Source organism: Oncorhynchus nerka, linkage group LG14 (genome assembly GCF_034236695.1).
Source record: "Oncorhynchus nerka isolate Pitt River linkage group LG14, Oner_Uvic_2.0, whole genome shotgun sequence".
In the NCBI taxonomy this organism is placed as follows: domain Eukaryota; kingdom Metazoa; phylum Chordata; class Actinopteri; order Salmoniformes; family Salmonidae; genus Oncorhynchus; species Oncorhynchus nerka.
Window position 1 is genome coordinate 98,909,117 of NC_088409.1, and position 12,942 is coordinate 98,922,058.

Genomic DNA, 12,942 nt, shown 5'->3' on the forward strand with positions numbered 1-12,942 from the left:
CCGTACTTTTACCCTACTCCTCCTCTGTTCCTCTGGTGATGTAGAGGTTAATCCAGGCCCTGCAGCCCCCTGCACCACTCCTATTCCCCAGAAGCTCTCATTTGTTGACTTCTGTAACTGTAAAAGCATTGGTTTCATGCATGTTAACATTAGTAGCCTCCTCCCTAAGTTTGCTTTATTCACTGCTTTAGCACACTCTGCCAACCCGGATGTCCTAGCCTTGTCTGAATCCTGGCTTAGGAAGGCAACCAACAATTCTGAAATTTCCATCACTAACTATAACATTTTCTGACAAGACAGAACTGCCAATGGGGGCGGAGTTAGCCTGCAGAGTTCTATCATACTATCCAGGTCTGTGCCCAAACAATTTGAGCTTCTCCTTTTAAAATTCCACCTTTCCAGAAACAAGTCTCTCACCTTTGCTGCTTGTTATAGACCCCCTTTAGCCCCCAGCGGTGCCCTGGACACCATATGTGAATTGATCGCCCCCCTATCTATCTTCAGAGTTCGTACTGTTAGGTGACCTAAACTGGGACATGCTTAACACCCCGACCGTCCTACAATCTAAGCTAGATACCCTCAATCTCACACAAATTATCAAGGAACCTACCAGGTACAACCCTAAAATCCGAAACCATGGGCACCCTCATAGATATCATCCTGACCAACTTGCCCTCTAAATACACCTCTGCTGTCTTCAACCAGTATCTCAGCAATCACTGCCTCATTGCCTGCGTGCGTAATGGGTAGATGGTCAAACAACCACCCCTCATCACTGTCAAACGCTCCCTAAAACACTTCAGCGAACAGGCCTTTCTAATCGACCTGGCCCGGGTATCCTGGAAGGATATTGACCTCATCCCGTCAGTAGAGGATGCCTGGTTGTTCTTTAAAAGTGCTTTCCTCACCATCTTAAATAAGCCCCAGTAAACAAATGTAGAACTAAGAACAGATATAGCCCTTGGTTCACCCCAGACTTGACTGCCCTTGAACAGCACAAAAACATCCTGTGGCGTTCTGCATTAGCATCGAATAGCCCCCTTGATATGCAACTTTTCAGGGAAGTTAGGAACCAATATACTCAGCCAGTTAGAAAAGCTAAGGCTAGCTTTTTCAAACAGAAATTTGCTTCCTGTAGCACTAATTCCAAAACGTTTTGGGACACTGTAAAGTCCATGGAGAATAAGAGCACCTCCTCCCAGCTGCCCACTGCACTGAGGATAGGAAACACTGTCACCACCGATAAATCTACGATAATCGAGAATTTCATCAGCACACCCTGCAGAAACTTGCCCAACCCCCCTCGCTTCTCCTTCACATCACTCACAGCTGATGTTCTGAAAGAGTTGCAAAATCTCGATCCCGACAAATCAGCCGGGCTAGGACAATCTGGACCCTCTCTTTCTAAAATTATCCACCAAAATTGTTGCAACCCCTATTACTAGCTTATTCAACCTCTGTCGTATTGTCAGAGATCCCCAAAGATTGGAAAGCTGCCGCGGTCATCCCACTCTTCAAAGGGGGAGACACTGTAGACCCAAACTGTTATAGACCTAAATCCACCTTGCTCTGCCTTTCTAAAATCTTCGACAGCCAAGTTAACAAACAGATCACCGACCATTTCGAATTCCACCGTACCTTCTCCACTGTGTAATCTGGTTTCCGAGCTGGTCATGGATGCACCTCAGCCACGCTCAAGGTCCTAAACAATATCATAACTGCCATCGATAAAAGACAGTACTGTACAGCCATCTTCATCGACCTGGCCAAGGCTTTTGACTCTGTCAATCACCGCATTCTTATCGGCAAACTCAACAGCCTTGGTTTCTCAAATGACTGCCTAGCCTTGTTCACCAACTACTTCTCAGAGTTCAGTGTGTCAAATCGGAGGGCCTGCTGTCCGGAGCTCTGGCAGTCTCTGTGGGGGTGCAACAGGGTTCAATTCTCAGACGGACTCTTTTCTCAGTATATATCAATGATGTCGATCTTGCTGCTGGTGATTCTCTGATCCACCTCTACGCAGACAACACCATTCTGTATACCTCTGGCCCTTCTTTGGACACTGTGCTAACTAACCTCCAGACGAGCTTCATACAACACTCCTTCCGTGGCCTCCAACTGCTTTTCAATGCTAGTACAACTAAGTACATGCTCTTCAACCGATCGCTGCCCGCACCCTCCCGCCCGACTAGCATCACTACTCTGGACGGTTCTGACGTAGAATATGTGGACAACTACAAATACCTAGGTGTCTGGCTAGACTGTAAACTCACCTTCCAGACTCACATTAAGCATCTCCAATCCAAAATTAAGTCTAGAATCGGCTTCCTATTTCGCAAACAAAGCCTCCTTTACTTATGCTGCCAAACATACCTTCATAAAACTGAATTGGCGATGTCATTTACAAAATAGTCCCCAACACTCTACTCAGCAAACTGAATGTAGTCTATCACAGTGCCATCCGTTTTGTCACCAAAGCCCCATATACTACACACCACTGCGACCTGTATGCTGTCATTGGCTGACCCTCACTACATATACGTCGCCAAACCCACTGTCCCCAGGTCATCTATAAGTCTCTATAAAGCCCTGCTTTACTTAACATTAGTCACCATAGCAACACCCAACTGTAGCACGCGCTCCAGCAGGTATATCTCACTGGTCATCCCCAAAGCCAATTCCTTCCTTTGGCCGCCTTTCCTTCCAGTTCTCTGCTGTCAATGACTGGAACGAATTGCTAAAATCTTTGAAGCTGGAGTCTTATATCTCCCTCTCTAACTTTAAGCATCAGCTGTCAGAGCAGCTTACCGATCACTGTACCTGTACACAGCCCATCTGTAAATAGCCCACTCAACTACCTCATCCCCATAATATTACTTACCCTCTTGCTCTTTTGCACCGCAGTATCTTCTACTTGCACATCATCATCTGCACATCTATCGCTTCAGTATTAATGCACAATTGTAATTATTTAGCCTCTATGGCCTATTTATTGCCTACCTCCCTAATCTTCTACATTTGCACACTCTGTATATAGATTTAACCTGGTTAAATAAAGGTGATCTGGCGTCTACCTGGTTAAATAAAGGTGATCTGGCGTCTACCTGGTTAAATAAAGGTGATCTGGTCTACCTGGTTAAATAAAGGTGATCTGGCCTACCTGGTTAAATAAAGGTGATCTGGTACCTGGTTAAATAAAGGTGATCTGGCGTCTACCTGGTTAAATAAAGGTGATCTGGCGTCTACCTGGTTAAATAAAGGTGATCTGGCCTACCTGGTTAAATAAAGGTGATCTGGCCTACCTGGTTAAATAAAGGTGATCTGGTCTACCTGGTTAAATAAAGGTGATCTGGTCTACCTGGTTAAATAAAGGTGACCTGGCCTACCTGGTTAAATAAAGGTGATCTGGTCTACCTGGTTAAATAAAGGTGATCTGGCCTACCTGGTTAAATAAAGGTGATCTGGCCTACCTGGTTAAATAAAGGTGATCTGGCCTACCTGGTTAAATAAAGGTGATCTGGTCTACCTGGTTAAATAAAGGTGATCTGGCCTACCTGGTTAAATAAAGGTGAAATGAAAAAAATGAAATACAAAAATTGTCTAGCCACCACTGGGAATAGATGATTGGTGAGTTGTGACTGTTGGTGAAAAGCAGAAAGACCCAGCCAAGCAAATCGCAATGTTTAAAAATATAATCGCGGAAAAACAGTTTGGAAAGCAAATGGCTATTGCTGTATAGAGATGACAATGAAAAGACTCCAATCTGTCTTTTAGTTATGAAAACGTTTGCCTTTCTTATTGGCACCAGCGGAGAACATCGGCCGTATCCCCGGTGTGTGTGCATTTTCACTGTCATTATCATTGGGTCACTTTTGTTTGTTTTTGGACAACAATAACTTCCTCCTCCAGGTTAGATGAACGTCCTGTTGTATTTGATTTATATCGATCGGATGATGTCATTTTGATTGATCTGTCTGACAGTGTTAGCAGAGGACCCTGTCATTTCAAATGTAGTAGAATTGCATGAAATGTGTTTATAAAAGGCCAACATTTTCCTGTTTGAAGAAAGGAGAAGAAACATATTTGATATAGCCTATAGCCCTCAAACTCAACTCTGGACCTTGAAACCAGTTCCTCTGCATTTTATTTATTTATTTATTTTCCCCCTCTAATCAGGGACTGATTTAGACCTGGGACACCAGGTGGGTGCAATTATCTATCAGATAATAAAAAATAAAAATCAGTTCAAGGACATACTGTACTTCTGGTATATTAGAAACAATCATTGGTACCATGATTGTCTTCAAAACATTATTTTTATTTTCGCGAAGATTGACATTTCTCCATTCACTGTAGTTCCTGTTGTCTGCTAACAATGTTTTCTCTCTGCCTCATGTATGTTTGTTGTTGTATTGCAGGATATTAGGTTTAAAGCTGCAACAACAATACATCTCTCTTCCACATTAAAAAATCTGTAGAATTTCAGGAAGTTAGCTTGAAAACTGCACACAAATAAAATAGCTGAGGCCTTTAAAATGTTCCTTCCCAGGGCCCAAGACTTGGTTCGTACAGCCGTGCCAAAGTCATAGTAAAACTCCTTGTATGCTATTTTTCTGATTATGAGGGGGTCCCTGACAAATGTGCTATCACAAAAAGGGGCCCCCAGCCCCAAAACGTTTGAGAACCCCTGATCTTGCAAACTGAAACCCAAAACATTTGAGAACCCCTGATCTTGCAAACTGAACCCCAAAACGTTTGAGAACCCCTGATCTTGCAAACTGAACCCCAAAACGTTTGAGAACCCCTGATCTTGCAAACTGAACCCCAAAACGTTTGAGAACCCCTGATCTTGCAAACTGAACCCCAAAACGTTTGAGAACCCCTGATCTTGCAAACTGAACCCCAAAACTGTATTTTTCAGGCAATGCAAAACATGTTAACTGTGGTAACGCAAGAATGTTCTCTGCCTCGTCATCTCTCAAACCCCAGTACCTACTAACGTTGTCTGTCTGTCTGTCTGTCTGTCTGTCTGTCCTTCCAGCCGCAGTACCTTCCTCAGCTCCCCAGCAACAACATCTCTCCTGCTCCAGAGACCAAAAAACAGAACAAACACAGATACACAGACCATCACCTGCCCAACATCTAGAGAGAGGAGAATCACCTGTCCAACATCTAGAGAGGAGAATCACCTGTCCAACATCTAGAGAGGAGAATCACCTGTCCAACATCTAGAGAGGAGAATCACCTGTCCAACATCTGACAGAGAGACGGAGAATCACCTGTCCAACATCTAGAGAGGAGAATCACCTGTCCAACATCTAGAGAGGAGAATCACCTGTCCAACATCTGACAGAGAGACGGAGAATCACCTGTCCAACATCTAGAGAGGAGAATCACCTGTCCAACATCTAGAGAGGAGAATCACCTGTCCAACATCTAGAGAGGAGGATCACCTGTCAAACATCTAGAGAGGAGAATCACCTGTCCAACATCTAGAGAGGAGAATCACCTGTCCAACATCTGACAGAGAGACGGAGAATCACCTGTCCAACATCTGACAGAGAGAGGAGAATCACCTGTCCAACTTCTAGATAGGAGGAATCACCTGTCCAACATCTAGAGAGGAGAATCACCTGTCCAACATCTGAGAGCTATAGAGAGAGAGGGAAGGAGAGAGAGAGGGGTGCGGAGGTGAGAGAGATGGACCATGAGGACTATGAGAGACACTGTTACAGTGAGATGTGAATATGTTTGTATGTGAGTGTAAATGCATTAGCTGTAAGGAAAAAACACTAGCTCTTGGCTAGCACCAACCTTAGCCCAGGGCTAGCACCAACCTTAGCCCAGGGCTAGCACCAACCTTAGCCCAGGGCTAGCACCAACTTCCGCCCAGGGCTAGCACCAACCTCAGCCCAGGGCTAGCACCAACCTCAGCCCAGGGCTAGCACCAACTTCAGCCCTGGGCTAGCATCAACCTTAGCCCAGGGCTAACACCAACCTTAGCCCTGGGCTAAGGAAGATTTTAGCCTGAGGCTAAGCAAATGTTCACACTTGTACATTCTAACGTGGGCGAGCACCAAACTTAGTCCACGGCTACCACCAAACTTAGTCCACGGCTAGCTGGCCCTACTCTGGAGCAGGGTTAGCACAGACTTTTCGGGGTTAGCCCCAGAAACACAGTGCCAAAATAGCAAATGTGAAACAGGGTCACGAACAATACCTAGAATACTTACTGTTCAATCACAAAAGCGGCACTTTCACTTAATCAACATATGCTGGTGACGCTCGTGAATTCTCTAATGTGTTCTGCACGGTAATTCATATTATTTCATCTGAGGACAAAAACCTGAGGACAAAAACCCCACTGTATGCAGGCTGGCTAACTTCTTCTCACTTAGCCAACTAAAGCTACACATTCTACAGCTAGAAGGGCAGCAAACACTCCCTTTCCCCCTGTTTTCGTAGCTGTTCTATTGACGTTTAATTGTATATACTGTATCCATGAAAATAACGTTGCGTGATTTCGGATTCGGTCAAATTCGTTAATGTCTCATTAGTTCACAGCATTCTCTGTACAGGGGAGGGATGGAATTTCAAAAGTGAAAGATTGTTTTCCAATGTTGGACAGGCAGACAACCAAAGTTTATAAAAAACTATCACTGTTGGAAATCAAATGCTAGGCTAGAAGCAAGAGGAAATAATGTGTTAATCAATGTCTTATTGCTTATAATGGGGCCGGTTTAGCATGGGGCCAATCTAGCATGGGGTCAGTCTAGCAGGGCTAGCACCAACCTTAGCCCAGGGCTAGCACCAACCTTAGCCCTGGGCTAGCACCAACCTTAACCCAGGGCTAGCACCAACCTTAGCCCAGGGCTAGCACCAACCTTAGCCCAAGGCTAGCACCAACTTCAGCCCAGGGCTAGCACCAACCTTAGCCCTGGGATAGCACCTGGGTCTACCATGGTCTAGCATGGGGCCGGTCTAGCATGGGGCCAGTCTAGCATGGGGCCAGTCTAGCATGGGGCCAGTCTACCCCAAGGCCAGTCTAGCATGGGGCCGGTTTAGCATGGGGCCAGTCTAGCAGGGCTAGCACCAACCTTAGCCCAGGGCTAGCACCAACCGTAGCCCTGGGATAGCACCTGGGTCTACCATGGTCTAGCATGGGGCCAGTCTAGTATGGGCCCAGTCTACCCCAAGGCCTGTCTAGCATGGGGCCAGTCTAGCAGGGCTAGGGCCAGTCTAGCAGGGCTAGCACCAACCTTAGCCCAGGGCTAGCACCAACCTTAGCCCTGGGATAGCACCTGGGTCTACCATGGTCTAGCATGGGGCCGGTCTAGCATGGGGCCAGTCTAGCATGGGGCCATTCTAGCATGGGGCCAGTCTACCCCAAGGCCAGTCTAGCATGGGGCCAGTCTAGCATTGGGCCAGTCTAGCATGGGGCCAGTCTAGCATGGGGCCAGTCTACCCCAAGGCCAGTCTAGCGTGGGGCCGGTCTAGCATGGGGCCGGTCTAGCATGGTGCCGGTCTAGCATGGGGCCAATCTAGCATGGGGCCAGTCTAGCATGGGGCCAGTCTATCCCAAGGTCAGTCTAGCATGGGGCCAGTCTAGTATGGGCCCAGTCTACCCCAAGGCCTGTCTAGCATGGGGCCAGTCTATCATGGGGCTGGTCTAGCATTGGGCCGGTCTAGCATGGGGCCAGTCTAGCATGGGGCCGGTCTAGCATGGGGCCAGTCTAGCATGGGGCCAGTCTAGCATGGGGCAGTATAGCATGGGGCCAATCTAGCATGGGGCCAGTATAGCATGGGGCCAGTCTAGGATAGGGCCAATCTAGCATGAGGCCAAACTAGCATGGGGCCGGTCTAGCATGGGACCGGTCTAGCATGGGGCCGGTCTAGCATGGGGCCAATCTAGTATGGGGCCAGTCTAGCATGGGGCCAGTCTAGCATGGGGCCAGTCTATCCCAAGGTCAGTCTAGCATGGGGCCAGTCTAGTATGGGCCCAGTCTACCCCAAGGCCTGTCTAGCATGGGGCCAGTCTATCATGGGGCTGGTCTAGCATGGGTCCGGTCTAGCATGGGGCCAGTCTAGCATGGGGCCGGTCTAGCATGGGGCCAGTCTAGCATGGGGCCAGTCTAGCATGGGGCAGTCTAGCATGGGGCCAATATAGCATGGGGCCAGTCTAGCATGGGGCCAGTCTAGCATGGGGCCAATCTAGCATGGGGCCAAACTAGCATGGGGCCGGTCTAGCATGGGGCCGGTATAGCATGGGGCCAATCTAGCATGGGGCCAGTCTAGCATGGGGCCAGTCTAGCATGGGGCCAGTCTAGCATGGGGCCAGTCTATCCCAAGGTCAGTCTAGCATGGGGCCAGTCTAGTATGGGCCCAGTCTACCCCAAGGCCTGTCTAGCATGGGGCCTGTCTAGCATGGGGCCAGTCTAGCATGGGGCCGGTCTAGCATGGGGCCGGTCTAGCATGGGGCCAATCTACCCCAAGGTCAGTCTAGCTTGGGGCCAGTCTAGCATTGGGGTCTTTCTATAAACTAGGGTCCCAGTGGGTCTCTATAAACTAGGTTCCCAGTGCGTCTCTATAAACTAGGGTCCCAATGGGTCTCTATAAACTAGGGTACCAGTGGGTCTATATAAACTAGGATCCCAGTGGGTCTCTATAAACTAGGGAACCAGTGGGTCTTTCTATAAACTAGGGTCCCAATGGGTATTTCTATAAACTAGGGCACCAGTGGGTCTTTCTATAAACTAGGGTCCCAGTGGGTCTCTATAAACTAGGTTCCCAGTGCGTCTCTATAAACTAGGGTCCCAGTGGGTCATTCTATAAACTAGGGTCCCAGTGGGTCATTCTATAAACTAGGGCACCAATGAGCATTTCTTGTAGTGAACTGTTTGGAGCGGTTACTAAGTTCATTAATAATGATTTGCCATTTATTTTCACGTGAATACATTACGAAGTTAAAGGGGGAACATAGATACATTCAATATAATTCATGAGTTGAATCAAAAACCCTGTGTTTAAAGTCTTTCTCGTGCTTGGAGTCTTCATGGATTTGACAAATATCGTGTGACACAAAACCCCTATTACATTGATGATACTGCTGTTTGTTGTTACATCACATACAAAGCATTTTAACCCTATTACATTGATGATACTGCTGTTTGTTGTTACATCACATACAAAGCATTTTAACAATTGAATGACACATTGACATTGATCCTGGGATATTCCTGGATATTGCTTGTCAGACTCTTTTTAGTGTGAAGTGGACTGTAACCTTGACAACGATTTAACGTTTAAAAAGTTTTAGTGTGGAGATCTGGGAAGTGGACTGTGACCTCATAACATTTAGTATCTTCTCATGTTACAGTGTGAAAACAGTTTTCATGGGCACACATATCCAAAACAATGTATGTAATTACAAAATCCAATGCTTTTTAACAGAAAGAGTAACTTGAACTTGATTAATAAAATGAAATCGATGTAAATAAAGTAGTTCTTCAATAATTATCCATAATAGTTATTTGATGCGTGTTTGATGTCTAGCTGTTTAGTTAAAAGGGGACGTTATCAAGCAACATCAGCTGATTCAGAGAAGGATTTTCTATATGACAGTCAAGTTATAAAGAGCTTGTAACAGCCAAAGTGCGATTACTAATGCTGATCTGGAGGATTGACAGAACATTTTGGTGTCTATGTTCACTACTGCAGTCAAGATAATTATCCTACTTCATGGACAACATTAAATCAAGTTTCCTGAGGTAAGATTGCTGAGGTAAGATTGCTGAGGTAAGATTGCTGAGGTAAGATTGCTGAGGTAAGGTTGCTGAGGTAAGGTTGCTGAGGATTCCTGAGGTAAGATTGCTGAGGTAAGATTGCTGAGGTAAGATTGCTGAGGTAAGATTCCTGAGGTAAGATTCCTGAGGTAAAGTTCCTGAGGTAAGATTGCTGAGGTAAAGTTCCTGAGGTAAGTTCCTGAGGTAAGATTGCTGAGGTAAAGTTCCTGAGGTAAGATTTCTGAGGTAAAGTTCCTGAGGTAAGATTGCTAAGGTAAGATTGCTGAGGTAAGATTGCTGAGGTAAGATTCCTGAGGTAAAGTTCCTGAGGTAAGATTGCTGAGGTAAAGTTCCTGAGGTAAAGTTCCTGAGGTAAAATTGCTGAGGTAAGATTGCTGAGGTAAGATTGCTGAGGTAAGATTGCTGAGGTAAAATTGCTGAGGTAAGATTGCTGAGGTAAAATTGCTGAGGTAAGATTCCTGAGGTAAAGTTCCTGAGGTAAGATTGCTGAGGTAAAGTTCCTGAGGTAAAGTTCCTGAGGTAAGATTGCTGAGGTAAAGTTCCTGAGGTAAAGTTCCTGAGGTAAGATTGCTGAGGTAAAGTTCCTGAGGTAAAATTGCTGAGGTAAGATTGCTGAGGTAAGATTGCTGAGGTAAGATTGCTGAGGTAAAATTGCTGAGGTAAGATTGCTGAGTTAAAGTTCCTGAGGTAAAGTTCCTGAGGTAAGATTGCGGTCGGTGTATGTTTTGATCACCTGTTTTCCGTGTAAAAACGGAGCAACGTGAAAACTGTCTTTTTTGTTTGTTTATTTTTCTTCATACGAAACCAAAAAAATCAACTTGATAATTCGGCATTCACATGTGGGTGTGGGTGTAAATGTGTGGGTGTAAATGTGGAAATACCTAGTCAAGTGCCCATTCAACACTTCCTGTCCTTTCAAAGTAGTCCTTCCTGTCCTTTCAAAGTAGGAGGTCACCCTTCTAACTCCATTCTATTTATCTAGTATCAATTAATTCAAATCAAATCAAATTTTATTTGTCACATGCACATGGTTAGCAGATGTTAATGCGAGCGTAGCGAAATGCTTGTGCTTCTAGTTCCGACCATGCAGTAATAACCAACGAGTAATCTAACTAACAATTCCAAAACTACTACCTTATAGACACAAGTGTAAGGGGATAAAGAATATGTACATAAAGATATATGAATGAGTGATGATACAGAGCGGCATAGGCAAGATGCAGTAGATGGTATTGAGTACAGTATATACATATGAGATGAGTATGTAGACAAAGTGGCATAGTTAAAGTGGCTAGTGATACATGTATTACATAAAGATGCAGTAGATGACTATGGGGCTCTATGGTTAGTCAGTGGTTGCATTTCCCTGTTTGACCACTAGGTTTTATGGGTATTATGACACCTCCACTATGGGGCTCTATGGTTAGTCAGTGGTTGCATTTCCCTGTTTGACCACTAGGTTTTATGGGTATTATGACACCTCCACTATGGGGCTCTATGGTTAGTCAGTGGTATTATGACACCTCCACTATGGGGCTCTATGGTTAGTCAGTGGTATTATGACACCTCCACTATGGGGCTCTATGGTTAGTCAGTGGTATTATGACACCACTATGGGGCTCTATGGTTAGTCAGTGGTATTATGACACCTCCACTATGGGGCTCTATGGTTAGTCAGTGGTATTATGACACCTCCACTATGGGGCTCTATGGTTAGTCAGTGGTATTATGACACCTCCACTATGGGGCTCTATGGTTAGTCAGTGGTATTATGACACCTCCACTATGGGGCTCTATGGTTAGTCAGTGGTATTATGACACCTCCACTATGGGGCTCTATGGTTAGTCAGTGGTATTATGACACCTCCACTATGGGGCTCTATGGTTAGTCAGTGGTATTATGACACCTCCACTATGGGGCTCTATGGTTAGTCAGTGGTTGCATTTCCCTGTTTGACCACTAGGTTTTATGGGTATTATGACACCTCCACTATGGGGCTCTATGGTTAGTCAGTGGTATTATGACACCTCCACTATGGGGCTCTATGGTTAGTCAGGGGTATTATGACACCTCCACTATGGGGCTCTATGGTTAGTCAGTGGTATTATGACACCTCCACTATGGGGCTCTATGGTTAGTCAGTGGTATTATGACACCTCCACTATGGGGCTCTATGGTTAGTCAGTGGTATTATGACACCTCCACTATGGGGCTCTATGGTTAGTCAGTGGTATTATGACACCTCCACTATGGGGCTCTATGGTTAGTCAGTGGTATTATGACACCTCCACTATGGGGCTCTATGGTTAGTCAGTGATATTATGACACCTCCACTATGGGGCTCTATGGTTAGTCAGTGGTTGCATTTCCCTGTTTGACCACTAGGTTTTATGGGTATTATGACACCTCCACTATGGGGCTCTATGGTTAGTCAGTGGTATTATGACACCTCCACTATGGGGCTCTATGGTTAGTCAGTGGTATTATGACACCTCCACTATGGGGCTCTATGGTTAGTCAGTGGTATTATGACACCTCCACTATGGGGCTCTATGGTTAGTCAGTGGTATTATGACACCTCCACTATGGGGCTCTATGGTTAGTCAGTGGTATTATGACACCTCCACTATGGGGCTCTATGGTTAGTCAGTGGTTGCATTTCCCTGTTTGACCACTAGGTTTTATGGGTATTATGACACCTCCACTATGGGGCTCTATGGTTAGTCAGTGGTATTATGACACCTCCACTATGGGGCTCTATGGTTAGTCAGTGGTATTATGACACCTCCACTATGGGGCTCTTTAGTCAGTGGTATTACTGACAGTGGTTGCATTTCTGTTTGACCACTAGGTTTTATGGGTATTATGACACCTCCACTATGGGGCTCTATGGTTAGTCAGTGTTAGTCACTATGTGGTATTATGACACCTCCACTATGGGGCTCTATGGTTAGTCAGTGGTATTATGACACCTCCACTATGGGGCTCTATGGTTAGTCAGTGGTATTATGACACCTCCACTATGGGGCTCTATGGTTAGTCAGTGGTATTATGACACCTCCACTATGGGGCTCTATGGTTAGTCACACCTCCACTATGGGGCTCTATGGTTAGTCAGTGGTATTATGACACCTCCAC

At 45.7% G+C, this 12,942-nt stretch overlaps 1 protein-coding gene across 2 annotated transcripts in view; it reads left to right on the top strand.

Annotated features, from left to right (window-relative positions):
- The window catches only part of LOC115124679 (cyclin-dependent kinase-like 1), a 32,196-nt gene extending 22,689 nt beyond the window's left edge, over window positions 1–9,507 (top strand). For both annotated transcript variants that reach the window (XM_029654113.2, XM_029654111.2), the window contains one exon: window positions 5,042–9,507. In XM_029654113.2, the coding sequence (XP_029509973.1) occupies window positions 5,042–5,146 (105 nt within the window). In that variant the 3' untranslated portion in view covers window positions 5,147–9,507. The remainder of the gene's footprint in view (window positions 1–5,041) is intronic.
- The last annotated feature ends 3,435 nt before the right edge of the window (window positions 9,508–12,942 follow it).